Source organism: Furipterus horrens, unplaced genomic scaffold, assembly GCF_987537825.1.
Source record: "Furipterus horrens unplaced genomic scaffold, mFurHor1.1.pri manual_scaffold_10, whole genome shotgun sequence".
NCBI classification, from domain to species: Eukaryota; Metazoa; Chordata; class Mammalia; order Chiroptera; family Furipteridae; genus Furipterus; species Furipterus horrens.
Window position 1 is genome coordinate 32,903,667 of NW_028327180.1, and position 16,742 is coordinate 32,920,408.

General features: G+C 35.3%; 1 protein-coding gene across 2 annotated transcripts in view; it reads right to left on the reverse strand.

The window, feature by feature from the left end:
- Window positions 1-16,742, reverse strand: part of GLRA3 (glycine receptor alpha 3) — a 131,403-nt gene that overhangs the window by 90,082 nt on the left and 24,579 nt on the right. For both annotated transcript variants that reach the window (XM_090288368.1, XM_090288369.1), the window contains exon 3: window positions 8,314-8,381. In XM_090288368.1, the coding sequence (XP_090144494.1) occupies window positions 8,314-8,381 (68 nt within the window). The remainder of the gene's footprint in view (window positions 1-8,313; window positions 8,382-16,742) is intronic.

The following is a 16,742-nucleotide window of genomic DNA, read 5'->3' on the forward strand; positions in this document are numbered from 1 at the left end:
AAGTAGGAATTTTCCACTTTCTAATTGACTCCCTAAGCAAAAAGGACTGCTCACTCTTTTGCCTGCATGTGTTTGATTTGCACTTGAGGCACAGCCCCAGGTCCCTGTCAATCCGGCTTGTGTGAGCCCATCGGAAGCATAGTTGGCTTGTTTTGTAGACAGGCTGCTAGTTCCATCACAGCAACAGAAACGTGTCATCTAACTGGTCAAGAAAACTGTCAGCATTAACTTTTCACTCATTTATCTGCTAGAGATTCAGCATCACAGCTGAAGAGCTATTTGCAATTTAAATTGTTGCCAAGTACTTAACACTAATTGACATGTTAAATCCATGACGAAGTAACAAATTAGGACTAATGCCAATCATCTTAAAGAACATAATTCCCCATCTTGTTGCTCATTTTGTCTTGAGAATGTGAATGACATTTTGGAGTGTATTCTTTCAGAAAATGAAATTCTCCAAGAAAAAGGTGCATGATGACAAATCCCATGAAGATGAACACCTTTGCTAGGAGCCATTCACAAGAATCAGATCATTTCTGTGTCATGTTAGGTGGCCAACAAAAGTGCTCAATTGATCTGGTAACAGTGGATGCTATTCCTTGTCTTCCTCATGAGAGGATAATGTGCACATAATAGTCACTTTGCATTACTCATTAGCTTTACAGAAGGCAGAGAGAGAGGGTTAAACTAAGTGACACGTGTCTTTGACACTACATTTACCCCTATAATCTTCCTCATTTTTTCCCCAACTCAAATATCTCAAATCCCTAAACAAAGTACAATTAACCTTTCAATCGACTTAGCTAGACTAAAAGAAAACTCTACAGAGATACGTGGTCCAATAAAGAGGAGAAGATGCAGAGGTGCATGCCTGACAACTCCCTCCTCCACGTACACTGGTCTTCCTATTGTCATCAGTACCAGTTTCTCCTCGGCATTTTCCCCCATAGAATTGGAAACATGCTTTTGCACGTCATGTTTTTTAAGAATATCACAACACAACTAAACAATTGGATTCCTTGTGATATTCTTGATAAGAAATTGTACCTATGTGAACAGGATCTGCAGACATTTTTGGGAGACAGTGATTATAAAGAATGGTCCTGTGGACAGCTGCACCAGACAGAGATTTATTTATCTTTTTCATGAGGTCACCAGGATGTGTAACCTTCATGCATAGCTGTCTTTCTGCAGCCTTTCCCATAAATATACTCTTTCTGATTCATGTTTAGAAAGGATAGTTCAGAACATATTCAGGCCGCCAGTCACCAGTTACTCATGCTTGAAATTAAAAATCTTTCAGACCAATGTCATTGCTATATTTGGCTAGCCTTTACCTATTACTCAAAGTAAGAAAAATAAGATAGTGAAGCTAAGATCTTAACAGATATAATCTTAATGTTAAAAGGATAACAGGATGCTTGCATGAAGGCTATTCCAAAAGGAAGCGGGATAGTATCTATTGAATCATATGCTACATTAACATTATTGCATCCAGAAATATGAATTACACAGGAATAATCCCTGAATATTATTATGGCACTCATAAAGTGAATGTACCTTTACAAGACCTTAACTCACTGGCAATAAATAAAATGGACCAGCTTATTTTTAGGAAAGGTTACAAAAGGACAGAAAAAATTAACTTTCCTTCATATCACACACATTTCCTTCCAATTATCATGTAAAAATTACTGTAAAACCAAGTTGATAGCTGAAATAATTGCATCTTAACATTTTTTATTTTAAGCATTATTCTTTGATCATCATAAGCACTATGTGATAGGAGCTTTAATTTCTTAATATAGAGAACTCTCCATACAAATTTTTAACATTTTTAATGAATTTATTTCTTTGTCAATATAGCTGAAAGAGCAAAAGCTTTTTGAGGAAAGATTATAAAATTACACGTGAAGATTTGATTTAAAAAGCCAAGTTTATTTGGGCAATATTAGCCAACATTAATAAGATTGTACAGTTAGATATTTAGCTCATATTTTGAGGCTACAGCACCAATTTAAGACAGAACAGGACTCAGAACTGCAAAACCAGATCATATGGCAAAGCAGAAAAAATAATTTATCCACTTGTGTTAAGGACATGATAGCAAAGTTCTCTTCTTGGAAAAAATACTCTTTGTTAACCAGGATATGCATGTGTGTGTGTACAGGTGTTTATTACACAATATATACTTAAATGCAACTTTCTGCTAAGAATTATCCTACTTATTAATGTTTAATGATTACTATCAGAGTGGATTGCTGCTCTATGAAGCCCATAATAAAAATTTCTTAAATTAATACCACAAGTTTAAACAAAATATTTTTTAAGATAGAATTTAAAAGTCAATTAGATTAAAATTATGGACTATCAATGAAGTCTAGTTAATAAACCAGTACAAGTAGTTAAACGCCATCTTAACACATCCAAATAAAGTAGCATTTTAAAAGCTTATCATCATCATAGTGTGTATCTATCATTATTTTTGTGGAAAATTGAAAAACTGTACAGTTTGACAATTCTGTGAGCTCAAAGCAGAACCTCAGAGACTCTTGTCTGTATACAGACACCCACAGTATTCTTATACCAAAACATTTTGCCTTTTTTTTTTTGGTTTGTTTTTATTTTAGAAAAATACTTTATTCTAGGGGAACTGGCTGAAGATAGGAAATTCAGCCAACTTATCCATTTTTCAATACAGCTAAGTATAAACACCCAAACTACTCTGTGCATATATTTGAGCTTTTAAAGAAGTCCAGTTTACAGATGCTTTCATCCTGGCCTATAAGCCTTATCCACAACTCATCACAGGTTTGCAGAAGTCTGTTTCACTTGATGGGGAGATCTTAAGCTTCCCCTCATAGAAGCAACAAAAAGATTCATGAGCACCTTTGGTCACCACAAGTGCAAAAGGCAGGATGGATGTGCCTGTCTCCAAGGCCATGTTGCAGAACGGGAGAGAGAATGACTCTAATGATAGTAAACCAGTTTTATTTATTAATTTTTTTAAGAACTATGGTTTCCAATAGCAGATACATCATTTTCTGCTTAAGAAGAATGTAAACTTGGGATAATGGAGACCAAACAAGTCCTGAGAGAATCTCATGATATATAATGACACACAACTCAAATGTGAGAAAAATTTTGAAGTTTAGAATTTCTATAATATCTATAGAAAAAATTTGCTGCCTATATATCAAGAATAATAAAACTGTACTCACTTGAGAATGACTGGCACTATATTAAGTTAGAGAAACACTGGGAAAGGATGAGTTTAACAGTTAAGAAATTTGTGTTTGTACTATTAAAATAAACATAAATATTTTTTTAATTTTAGTGCAAGAAGATATAAAATATTTTAAAAGCTGAATTACTTAATTTTCAAAAAAATTACTAAATAATAAATATCTACTAGAGAAACTTTCTCAAGAATCAAATAATTCCCTCAAATGGGAATAATGTTCAATTTTAAAATGGGGAGAGATATAATAGGTTAGAGACTAGACCAGCAGAGAGAGCTTAATATATTTGGTCAGAAAAGACATTGAAGGCGAGACTTCTGGCCAAGATGGAAGGGTAGACAGACACACTGCATCTCCCTCCACAACTAAGAAGGAATACAACTACCTCAATCCTAGAAACAACCAGAAGTTCCAGAAAATCAAACTACATGGAAGTCCAGCAAACAAAAATATAAAGAAGAAATATTCATCCAGACAGGTGCCAGGGGTGGAGTCAGGGCGGAGAGGACTCAATGTGGTGGCAGCATCAGCGGCAGTGGTGGTGGGCCAGTGGGCAGGCTGAAAGCATAGTTACATGTCTTAAAAGGTCAGGAGGAACACCTAGGGAGCATTCCCAGCTCCTGACTGGACCTAGCAGCTCACAGTTCCAGCACCAGGGAAAATCAAGCCTCATTGCTTCTGACTATGAAGGCCAGTGGGGGTTGGAGTGGAGGCAGAGACTGCTGATCTCTCAGCAGAATCCACTTGTTTAAAGGGCCCCCACAGTCCTGGAACATCCGCAGGCCCACCAACTCTGGGAGCGATGGCCAAAGTGGCAGCAAGAGGGGTGCCAGTCTGATGCAGAAGTGGGAGGGGTGCCTGGAAAAGGGGTGAGTGCTGGGCAGGTGGCATTGTTCCCTCTCATACTCCTCCTCCACATACAGCACCACAACGTGGTGAAACAGGTCGTCCTGTACTGATGAATCTCTAAGGCTCTGTCCCTTACAACATAACAGGAGTGACAGCTCTACTGGGACACAGAGGCAAACAAACACAGGAGCCTGTCAGAATGAGGAGACAGGGAAGTATGGCCAAAAGAGGGAATGGATCAAGGTTCCAGTGGGAGAACTAAACGATGAGGAGATAGCCAACCTAAGAAATGAGGAGATAGCCAACCTAACAGACGCAGAATTCAAAACACTGGTGATAAAGATGCTCACAGGCTTGACAGATATACTTGAGTATGGCAAATACATAAGAGAAGAAATGAAGGCTATACTAAGTGAAATGAAGGAAAATCCACACAATGGTGAAGGTAAGGAAACCGGGGTTCAAATCAATGCTTTGGAACATAAGGAAGAAAAAACAGTTAACCAGTGCAGAATGAGGAAGCAAGAATTGAAAAAAAGAAGGAAAACTTCCCAAATTTTGCAAAAGAGATGGACATACAGGTCTGGGAAGCACAGAGGGTCCCAGGCAAGCTGGATCCAGAGGGGACTACACCAGGATGCATCATGATTGAGATGCCAAAGGTGAAAGATAAAAAGAGAGCCCTGGGGAAGCAACAGAGAGGCAGAGAGTTGCCCACAGGGGGGTGCCTATAGGACTATCAGCTGATTTCTCAGAGGACACTTTGCAGGCAAGAAGGGACTGGCAAGCAGTATTCAATGTGATGAAAGGCAACCTGCAACCAGGATTACTCTATCCAGCAAAGCTATCATTTGGAATGGAAGGACAGATGAAGTGCTTCCCAGACAAGGTGAAGCTAAAGGAGCTCATAATCACCAAGTCATTATATGAAATGTCAAAGGGACTTAAGAAAAAGATCAAATCTATGAACATTAAAATGACAACATACTCACAACTATCAACAACTGAATCTAACAAATAAAAACAAAATCCAACTAGGCAAACCAGAATAGGAACAGAATCATAGGTATGGGGATCATTTGGAGAGTTATCAGCTGAGAGGTGGAAGGGGGAGAAATGGGGAAGTGGTGCAGGGATTAAGAAGCATAATCAGTTAGTACAAAATAAACAGGGGGAAGTTAAAAATAATATAGGAATGGGTGAAGCCTAAGAATTTATATGCACGACCCATGAACATGAACTAAGGGGGGTGGGATTGCTGGAGGGAAGGGGGTACTGAGTGCAGGGGAGCAAAGGGGAAAAAAATTGGAACTACTATAACAACATAATCAATAAAATATACTTAAAAAAACACATTTAAGGCACTTAGGAAATTTGTTAGGCAGATATACATGAATTAAAAGAATTATTTAGTTTTGTTTGAGATATGAGTTCTCAGATATAAAGGTATTTTTTAATGATTATAGGTAATTTGAAGTTCCATTCTCTTAATCTTAATACATCATTTTCAATGAATTAGCTTATTTGTATTATAAGAACAAAAGTAAACTATATTTGTATAAGACATGAGAATGTTTTAAAATATATTAATGCTTTTATAGAAATTAAATAACATTATGGCAAATAAAACAATGACATAAAGTTTAGTTTTCAGAGCTATGATGGTGGAAACTATAATTAAATTACATTGACTTAATCAGGTGGTAGCAAAATGTTTTATGATTCCTGAGATAGAAGTATAATAACAAGTTCTGATTTTCTCTAATCCTGTATAGAGGGATATCATAAGTGTAGCTAATCTATATGATACCATGAAAATTTTTTATAAATATTGAATCTGAATATGAGAATAGAAGTAATGTCACATGTTCAGCAGTTTGGAAGACTAAAAAGAAAGATACCAAGGTGCACATAGTTAATTTTATAATACTTAGTTTACTTTATAATAACTTCTGGAGTGATTGATTGATGTTTACTGAGGCTGTGTGTGACTCTGAAAAAGAGAGTAATAGATTCAAAACAGGATTTAAAAGAAAATCCATTGTGTTGGAATATGTGAGAATGGAAAGAATTTCTACACTAGAGAAGGGAAGAAATAAAACTGGGTGAGGGTCACCGTGAGCGTGCATTTGCAACATTCTGCAAGCTCTTTATATAATATTATTCTATAAAGAAAGTCTGTTTAAGGCCCTGGCTGCTGTGGCTCAATGGATTGAGTGTCGGCCTGCAAGCCAAGTGTCGCTGGTTCTATTCCCAGTCTGGGCATATGACGAGGTTGCACATCAGGTCCCCAGTTGGGGGTGCGAGTGAAAGGCAACCATACAGTGATGTTTCTCTCCCTCTCTTTCTTTTTTTCCCCTCTCTAAATATAAAATAAATAAATAAACAAACAAACAAATAAATAATTTTTAAAAAAAGAAGAAAAAGAAAATCTGTTTAAAATGATTAAAGGTAAGACATTCAGCTGGTGTAGTCATCCCATAAAGTGTGTGTTATAATCATATAGTGGTTATAGCTGTTAGTGGTATACTGATGAATGTCATAAAAAGCAAAGGCCTATGGGAACCTGACAATCTTTCAGATTTTAATAAAGAAATCTGGCCATGTCTTCTCTTGTTTCCAAGACCTTTCCTCCACCCCACAAGGACAAGTAAGGCTGTAAACCTTTCTGACTATTGCTGTTGAAAATATTTTGTGGAAATGACCTTGCAAAAGAAAAAGCATAAACATATTTCCAGGTTTTCAGGATCATACACTCTATATAGTAGCAATTAAAATGAGAAAGTTGCCACAGCTAGAAATACAATTTGGGAAGTCTACATGGAAAAAAAAAAGAAAAGAAAAGCCAGAAGAGATGCCTTTATCTTTAGTATGATTTCTAGTGGGTATGTACAAATACAGGACACAAATTGGCCAGATATTCAAGCAGAATCCACAATATGTCAAAGTCTGAAACAGAACTCTAGTCATTTTAGGGTCAGAACTGTACCAGAACTACACTGTGCTTATACAGCCCAATTATATGCATTTTCTCTGTGTTTACACAAACACACACATTCATTTTAAGTTATATACTAGAGTTAAGATCATTCTACATTATGCCCAAATATGTAAGATCAGTTTTTCTTCACTGTTGCTTTTATTATTTGAATAGAACCACAGAAATGCTGCTTAATATTGCATACATAACAAAAAGATTATTTTTATAAGCGATGCCTAAATAAAATCTCTTCCTGTTGACATATATCCTCTACGCACACACACAAAACTCTACACACACATCCACAAAATAATTTGCATATTAGATTACTTTTTCATAGAAACTTGCTATCAAATCATTCTGAGGTATAGAAAATGAGCATAAGTCTCTACTTAATGGTTTTGGAAGCTAACAAATCTTGAAGTATTTCATATCCTATTTTAGCTAAAATAAACTTTGAAAATTAATGCAAATTATGCTTGTTAAATTTAGGAATGAAGTGTAATTCTAGGTAATTTAAGAACCACCGTACATAATTACAATTTTAAAAAGTTGCCTGCTAGACAGATATTCAGTGGTTCATGTATCTATTCCTGCATTTTATTTTTGCTAAAGTGCACAATAAAAGTTACAGGGCAAATAAGAGATACAGCATGATCTTTAGAGAAAGTTACAAAATTCAAAACAGAACAAATTGGTCTGTGGTGATAATTTTTAGCTTTAATAATTATGTAAAATGTTCTCAGTTGTACATAGTAATGAAGTCTCTGTTCAGTGAGTTTAGTTAAATTAAGGCATACACTACAATTTGAAAATACCGTACTCACTTGGAAAAGTAATCAAATAAAATACTTAAACAGTATTATGAACACAGTTATAAGTATACAAAATAATTAAACATTAAATTGTTTAATTCTATGCTTATGCCTGGTAATTGAAAGCATGGAAAAGGAATAATTAACTTATATGATAGACTTTTGTTTTTAATTTGAGATTTAGTGTTTAATTACTGATGTGTGAAAAATCAATCTTGTTTTCAATTACATATATTCTATGATATACCATCTCTAAATGAAACGTTACCCACAGTGGATTATAATTTAATTATACCATTAATTTTATCTTTTAAAATATCATTACATTAATTTTGGCTTTAAGTTAAATAACAGCAGAAAATTGTCATTAATTTGACTAACACTTAGTTTGGTATGAAAATTGTTACAAAGTAAACATGCCTACCATGGTTGTCTCAGCGATAGAGCCAAAGCTGTTTATGAATATGTTGCATGTGACATTAACTGGAGGGCCTGAAAAAGAGATGACAAGATAAGGGCTATTTAGATACTTATCTAAAAATATTTTTAAATGATTTCATGTTTCTCATTAATCATTGTTTTAAAAAAATATTTTAAAATATATGTATACACACAGATGCTTAAAATTGAAGGCAATCATTCTGTGAAATCACCTGGATTGCAAATCACAAGTTCACTGTCTCTTTGAACACGGATGCTGGTCAGTTGTGAACCTCTTTTGGTCTGTTACCGTGATGTAGATATCTTTAGTGGTTCTGTAAACTTAGTAAGTAGATTTAGTAAGTCCAACATTTGATGCTTCCTCCATGCGCCGTATGAGCCATATTTTTCTGTTTCTTTGCATACTTTTTTTTTTTTAATTGGATACTTTAAGAAACCATACCTTCTACTTCCAACCACAGTTTTTTGTCATTGCTGGTGTTTCTTACTGTTATTTCTTATTTGATGAGTTACCTGGACTAATACTGAAGTCTCTGCTCTGTGAGTTTACTGGTCAACAAATAATTCGTAAGAGATTTCCTTAATGACTTGAACCAATGTCTTCCACCCTTTGCCAAGTGACTTCATGTTTGTTTGGGGTATGTCTTTGATGTTCACGCATTACCTTTCGCTTCCTGCTTGCACGGGGTCTGAGGTCAGCCAGAGCTGAGACATTGCCCCCACCCCCAGGACTTCCCTGGAAACACATACAGCCCTGCACATGTGTATAAATTCTAGATTCATGAGAATATATCAGAAGTTTTCAAAGCTGCCTACCGGCATCTCATTCCCCAGATCTTCTAAAATTTTTGTGCGGGCTCTTGATTGCCCAACTGGTGATTTTCTGTGACCATTGTCCACAAAAGTCTTGGTGATAGAATCTTCCCACTGAGGGAGTTCCCAGTCATAGTAAAATAATGACACACCCTCTAATTACAGCTTCTGTGGCTGAGAGGGATTGGTTTCCAAGGCTACTGGGGACCTGAGCCCTCTTCAAATGCCCTTTGTTCTTAGAAGAAATCCATCAGTTTTTCCCTCAGAAGTATCTTATAGTGTTGCAAGCTTTTGGTTAATTTTCTGAGTTCTAAGATTAATTATGATAATTTTTCCAGTGTTTTTGTTGCCTTTTTTAGAGAAGTGAACTTACAGAGATCCTCACTACACTATTCTAGAAGTGCCCCATAAGTGCCTGATTTAACATTCAGCATAAAACCAAGAATTTTAATTTTATCTGGCCCATTTATTCATTCTTTTACCAAATACCTAAAACCTGTGCACACCAGATTGAAGAAGACACAAAGAAATTATCATTTAGCAAGGCATAAATTAATAGGAATCAGTAAATTATTGTCTACTTTTTGTTACCACATACTGTGCTGAGTCATAGATATCACTTAATCCATACACCACGGAGAGTGAAAGGAACAGCAGGACATCCTATGTTAAGAAGAGGACTCCTCTGATATATTACATTCTCCCTAAAATGTGGTACTGGCATCTGAAGTTGGCCAGAGGCTTGAATAGAAAGGCCAGCGAATGATATAAGGAAAATAACCTACTTCTGCCGAAGAGCGATAGTCAAAGAAGTGACTAATGGAGGCTTTCACTAGTATTAGGAAACTTGATGTCTCACAGTATATGAAAGAGATTCCAGTCTTTGCCCCTCCAACATGCCTCCAATCAGATGCAAAACGTTCTTTCTAAAAGCAGAAAGCCAGTTTGGTTTCCAAATCTAAATTTCATTTGGTAGTTAAGTAAATAACAGTGGTCTTGGGTCGAGCTTTATTGTTTAATCCATCAGTTATCAGATGTATTCATTGCCTGGTTATTGGAACATAAACATATGTGCCATTTGGTTCCCATTTGAATATATATATATATATATATATATATATATATATATATATATATACACACACACACACACACACACACACACGTATTATCTTCTTCAGCAGAAAGAAAGGGGAATGGATTCAGGCACCAAACATCAATTCTAAATTTTAAATTGATGTCAATATTGATATATAGATATTTCACACGTATAGAAATTATTTTATTTTTAAAGAATTTTAAAATCATATTAGAATATGAAGCAATTTGGAAATAAAAGCCATTGTTTTAAAAGTAGTCTTGGCCCAGATTGTGGAATCTTTTCGATGTGATACCAAGGTATTAGGAATTTACTTAATGACCATGAGGGAGCCATTACAGATTCTTGATCATGGGAATGTGGTGAACCAACACAACATGGTGAATGGTTGAATGGATGGCAAAAGCTTAGAAACAGATAAAGTACAGCAGTCCCTCTCTATATCACGGGTCACTTATTGTGGCCTCACTGTATCGCGGGATTTTTAAAAATATTATATTTAATTATTTGTCGCGGATTTTTCGCACTATCAGAATTCTGCAGTACTGTATACATATGTTGTCAAAGTTACGTAGGTTTAAGAGTGTAGAATAAATGTAAGGTTCCTACTTTGTGGGGGCATCTGGAATGTAAATACCCATGAAAAGTGAGGGAATACTATAGTTAGAAATTTACTGTAATAGTACAGAAGGGAAATAGAATGGCTGTGACCAAGAAAAGAGACAACGGAGAGATATTACAAAGAATGAAATGGGTACAGTACTATCATGTTTATAAAGCACTGTATTCTACACTTGAAGCTCTTGTCTGTGTCACATCAGGGCAGCAATCTTGAAGTAGTCTTTCTACCCTAGTTATTGATATGTGTATTCAAAAATTTTGTAGGAAATGAAGCTCTGAGAAGATTGTAAATCTCCTACTGCCATTACAGAGAGCACCTGTTTCAGCAGTCCTTGGCCAATCTGCTACTTCTCCATGCCAGTGCAAAAGCTATTATAGCCATCTAATGCACTGCTATGTTTAGCAACAGAGCAAATAACTGCTATAACATCCATATGGCAAATTATGCTTTTAAATTGTTCATTACATTAGCCATCTTTGGCCTTAAAAGCAAATGACAGTAGTTGCAGATGTTTTTAGCAGTATGTTTTCTTTTATATGTTTCTTAAAGAAATAGAACATGACTTTTAAGTTCAGAGATGGATAAAGGCAAAATGGCAAAACCTTAGCAATTATATTATTGCTATTTATTTTGTGGAAAATTGTTCGCCAGGTAGATCTAGAGCAAATGAAGGGACAAACAATAACCCAAGTGTTTATGAAAGTGACTCTAAGTAATTTTTAACATAATGTTATATTAATAAAGCCTCACCTTTTAAAGACAGAGAATGAAAATGAAAAATTAATTCTCAAAAATTAGTGAGTTGTTTTTATTTTGAATAAATATATAGTTTATGTAGCTATGTCACAATGAGAGATTTTTTTCAATTAACAAAAGCATATTTAAATGGAAGAAAAATGAGACAACTGTAATAGAACAACAATAAAAAATGAAAAGGTAGCATATTTAATGACTTTAAGTTCAGATTTTAAATTACTTGTTAGATACTTGAGAAAGGTTTAAAAATTGTGGCATAAAAATAGGATTCAGTTAATTCTTCCCCTTTCTCTTCCCCTTCCTCTCCCTTCCCAGTCTGAAAGCCATTCAGTGGAGTAGTGTAAGATAGGCTCCCATGCTGGGGATGGCTGCGGGAGGGTGATAATCTACAGCAGGATGTGAAGGGCACCCGTGGAGAAGGATTACATGGCCCAGGATGTTGGAGCCAGAGTGAGTGAGAAGAATGTTGCCATTGTGGGGCAGCCTGCTGTGGGTTATTAGAACCAGAGAAGGGCATCCTGTCCTGGGGATTCAGAGACAGAACAGGACCGAGGGCATTTGTGAAGGAGAGGTAGTGGCTGCAGACAAGGGAGAGTCATTACATATTAATCAAATACAGAATTATATTAAGGATAATGAAATCCAGGTTTCTTACTGTCACATGAGGAAGTTAAAATATGGCAACTCAGACACTAGAATAAACTGATGAAATTGGAAATATCAATGTGAAGTCATGGTTTTCAACAGATAGAAAAGTAAATACATCAATGTAAATTAATATATATGAATATACATATATGTGTGCTTGTATGCATATGTGTGTATGTGCATATTTGTATATATATAAAGATATATCTTGCCAAGCACCAACTTAATCAATTAATCAAAGTAAACATCACCAGTTATGGTAAAAATTAAGATGGTCCACCATCTGATAAGATGCAATCAGAACGTTGCATCACTTCTGTGATATATCTCTCAAGATGTTTTACCTAAACTAAATCATGAGGAAACATTAGACTAATACAAATTGAGGTACATTCTGTTAAATAGAGAGATAATAATATTTTTAACTGCTTAGATTATAACAGTCATAAGAAGAATGAGCTTCTGGTTCAGACTGAAGGATAAAGAACAAATAAATACAAGACGTGATTCTAAACTGGATCACTTTACTATGAAGCCATTATTCAAAAAGTTGATGAAATTCGAATGCATGTGCACAAATTAGATGTAGCAATATACCCATGTTACAATACCTTGCTTGTTTCAATGGTTAGATGGTGGCTATTTTGGAGAATGTTCTTTTTTAAAAGATTTTATTTATTTATTTTTTTAAAGACAGGGAGAGAAACATTGATGTGTGAGAGAAGCATTGATCAGCTGCCTCTCACACACACCCCAACCAGGGACCTGGCCCGCAACCCAAGTATGTGCCTTGGCCAGGAATTGAACCAGTGGCCTTTCAGTTTGCAGGCCAGGGCTCAATCCACTGAGGCACACCAGCCAGAGTGGGAATGTCCTCATTTGTATGATACACTCAAGTATTAGGGCAATGGATCAGAAACTTACTTTCAAGGAGTTTGGGAAAAAATAGCTAAGTGTTATACTTGCAAATCTGTTAGAGATTGTTTTGAAATGAAAAAGAAATAACTATTACAGAAAAATACATTAAAAAATAAAAATCAAACAAAACCCCAATACATAGAAAGCAGAATCTAAATCTGCAAATATTTCAGGTGAACATCTGCAATTTTAGAAAGGCTTATTATCAAAGAGATTCTTCTTAGTAAAATGATCTTATATTATGTAAAAGTGCAAATAGGATATACACCTTCAAAAAATAATTGTGAAGTTTATTCAAGAACAACAGTGTCTGGATGGATGGATAGGAATAGTTAAAATGATAAAGGGAATGCTAACACTTTCCTTGAAAAAAAAAATACAGGCAGGAAATGTGTGTTAGGTACATATGCCATTCTGGGGATAGAATGTGTTGCAGCAGAAATGGCTATTCACAGACTGAATTTGTGTTATGGGAGAAAGGAGTTAATATAGAGAACTATTACAGATGAAAAGACAGAAACCATAAAGACATTGGGAAAGCAAGCAATGTTATTTCTAGACAAAGAGTGTAACCATTGAAAATAGAATTTAAAAAAATGCAATCAGTGTTCAGGAGGAAGGCATAATCAGGTGATTGCTGAGAGAGTAATTTCTGCCTGGATCCAAATTAGACTCAACGGTTATCAAAGACCAACTGAGGACCCAAATAACAGGGTCAAAGAAGTAAAATCCATAAAAAGCTGGTAAAGTAGTCTAGAGAAATAATATTTTATCATCGATGGATGTACTTTTATAGGTTTCTAATTCCAAATGACTCTTGGAACCTTCTATCTCAAGAGGGGGAGTGAATAGTTTTCCTTCTCTGAAGACATAAAAATTATATTACCAAATAAAATGAGACTAAACATCTCACACCAAAGAGGATAGGAGGAAATTCATGATCAGTTTAATGACAAAATATAAAAGAAAGAAGAAAACAGAGCAAAGACAAAAATAAATGTAAGTTAGCACTACATGGAGAAGGGAGCTAATATGCTAAGAATGATCCAGGGTTCTTGACTTGTTTGTCTGACTTCTTTTGCTTAGCATGACATTCTCAAGATCCATCTTTGTTGTTCCAGATGGCCGTATGTATTTCATCTTTTCTTATGACTGTGTAGATTCTGTTGTATATATGCATCACATCTTCTTTATTCAAGTGTCTATTGATGGACACTTAGCTTGGCTATTGTAAATAATGCTGCAATGAACAAAGGGGTTCATATATCTTTGTGAATAAACGTTTTCAAATTTTTTGTGTATATATAGGCAGATAATATGTTAGAAAAAGTCAATAAACACATGAGTTGACTCATGTGGGATAGAAAACTGAAAGCAACAAATAAACAAGGCAAATGAAGAAGCAAACAAAAACACAGATAACAGTATGGTATTTACCAGAGGGAAGGGATATGGGCAGTAGGAAAGGGTCAAGTGGGTCAAATATACAGCGACAGAAGATTTGACTCTGGGTGGTGGGCACACAGCGCAATATACTGATGATGTATCATAGAGTTGTACACTTAAAACCTATATAATTTTATTAACCAGTCTGACTCCAGTGAATTCAATAATAAAAAAAGAATGAGCCAGAGAGACACAAAGCTTAGGGTCACTTACAGGAAAGGAAGTGGGGAGTTGGAAGGGCCTAGGGAAAACCACAGGCACCTGTCTCAAAAAGCTCCCTGATTCCCATCCATATTCCTGTGGAGCAGGGTAACCTGGGGTTTAGCCCTATGGAATTTTGGAAGGAATGGAAGTAACTTTTTGTTTTTAGTTTTGCAAACATAGTTTATTAGGGTGATTGGAAATACTATGGTTCTGTTAATTAGTGCTGACTTTTTAATCGTCTTCTTTATCTAGCTTTATTGAGATATAATTGACACATAACGTTGTGCAAGTTTAAGTTGCACAATGTGTTGATTTGATACATTTACATATCACAATATGACCACCACCCTAGCATTAGCTAACACCTCCATCAATTACTATTCTATTTCTTTTTGTACTGAGAACATTTAACCTACACGTATATAATACAGTATTGTTAACTATAGTAACAATGCTGTGCATTAGACCCTTACGACTTATTTGTCTTCTGTTTGTAAGTTAAAAAAACACAAGGAAATAACTTTCATGACTGGAAAAAACAAGGTCCGTGACAGTACTTCAAAAGTAACACCTTCTGTGTTTTGACATATGGTGGACCTCAGACCAAAGCTTAGTCAACACTCAGTGCTCACTGAAAGCAGTGCTCTGGCCAGGGCAATGATATCTCAGTCAGATTTTCCTTTCCAGAGAGAGAAATAGCAAAAAACCACCTCCCTACATATGTACATAGACACACACATGCACACACACACACACACACACAGCAGACTCGACCTGCCTTAGCACCCAGGCAAATCAATTCAATCCTTCTTGAACTATAGAGAAAACTTGAGGATTAAAGAGAGTGGGGATAAATAAACTTAATTGTTCCTGCAGGAAGAAAAGAGAAATTATTGTGCAGAAAGGAACAATGGAAGAGGCGGAAGGTAAGAATGGAGACATTAAATTAACAGTCTATTTAGTGCAAAGGAATCTCATAATGCCTTGTTTATAAAAGGCCTAGAAAGGGATCAAACAGATTTCACCAAAAGTAACCAATTTTACTTTTGGAGTGTTTGCCTCAAGAAGATGAAGAGCTGCTGTTTTTCATCACTAATATTTTTAGACAATTTAATGTTTACCAAGGTCAGGTACATGGTTTTTACTATTCTCATAAATAAAATAAATGGCTAACCATACAAAATAGCATCTGCCTAGCAACCTGTGACTCCTTCTCCATGGCTTCACATTCAAGGAGAATTGTTTTGGATAAAGAGGACTTGAAGAGACCGTAATACATTTACAGAATTAAATGCTCCCAACATTCCAGACACATACAGACAGTCCTATATAATGTCCAAAAGTGAATTAGAAGACAAATCCGAACTATGTTCCTTAAATCTAGAGGGAACAAGCAAGAGTGTACCAAGTGGGAGTGTGTTAGATGCAGCTAATAGAATAAATCAGGTTTTTTAAAAGACAAAGAATTGTTTTGTAAAATGACACAATGCCAGCATAAACAATAATTTTATTAAAGGCTAATATTTGTAGGCGGAAACTGCTTTCCCTCAGTTTGTAAAAGATCCTCATAATGCTGAATTTCTCATTTTCATTTGAATATGGTACCCCTTTAAACTGCACTATTTCCTTACAGTTTGCATTTAGTGTTTCCCTCATTTGCAGTTAAAAATATTAATGATCAAAATTCTTAAAAACAAATGAATAAATACAATCCACAATTTAAATGTTAAACTCATATTTAAATTGAGGCAATTTATAATTTTCTACTCATAAATTGTCAATACATTTTGCTCCTATTTTTTTTTCTCCTGCTGCCCACTCTTGGTATTTATTAGTCTTCTCCAATGAATTCTTATACCATTGTTAAACAGTTATTTTTTAAGTCCATAAGAATAAATTCAGAAAC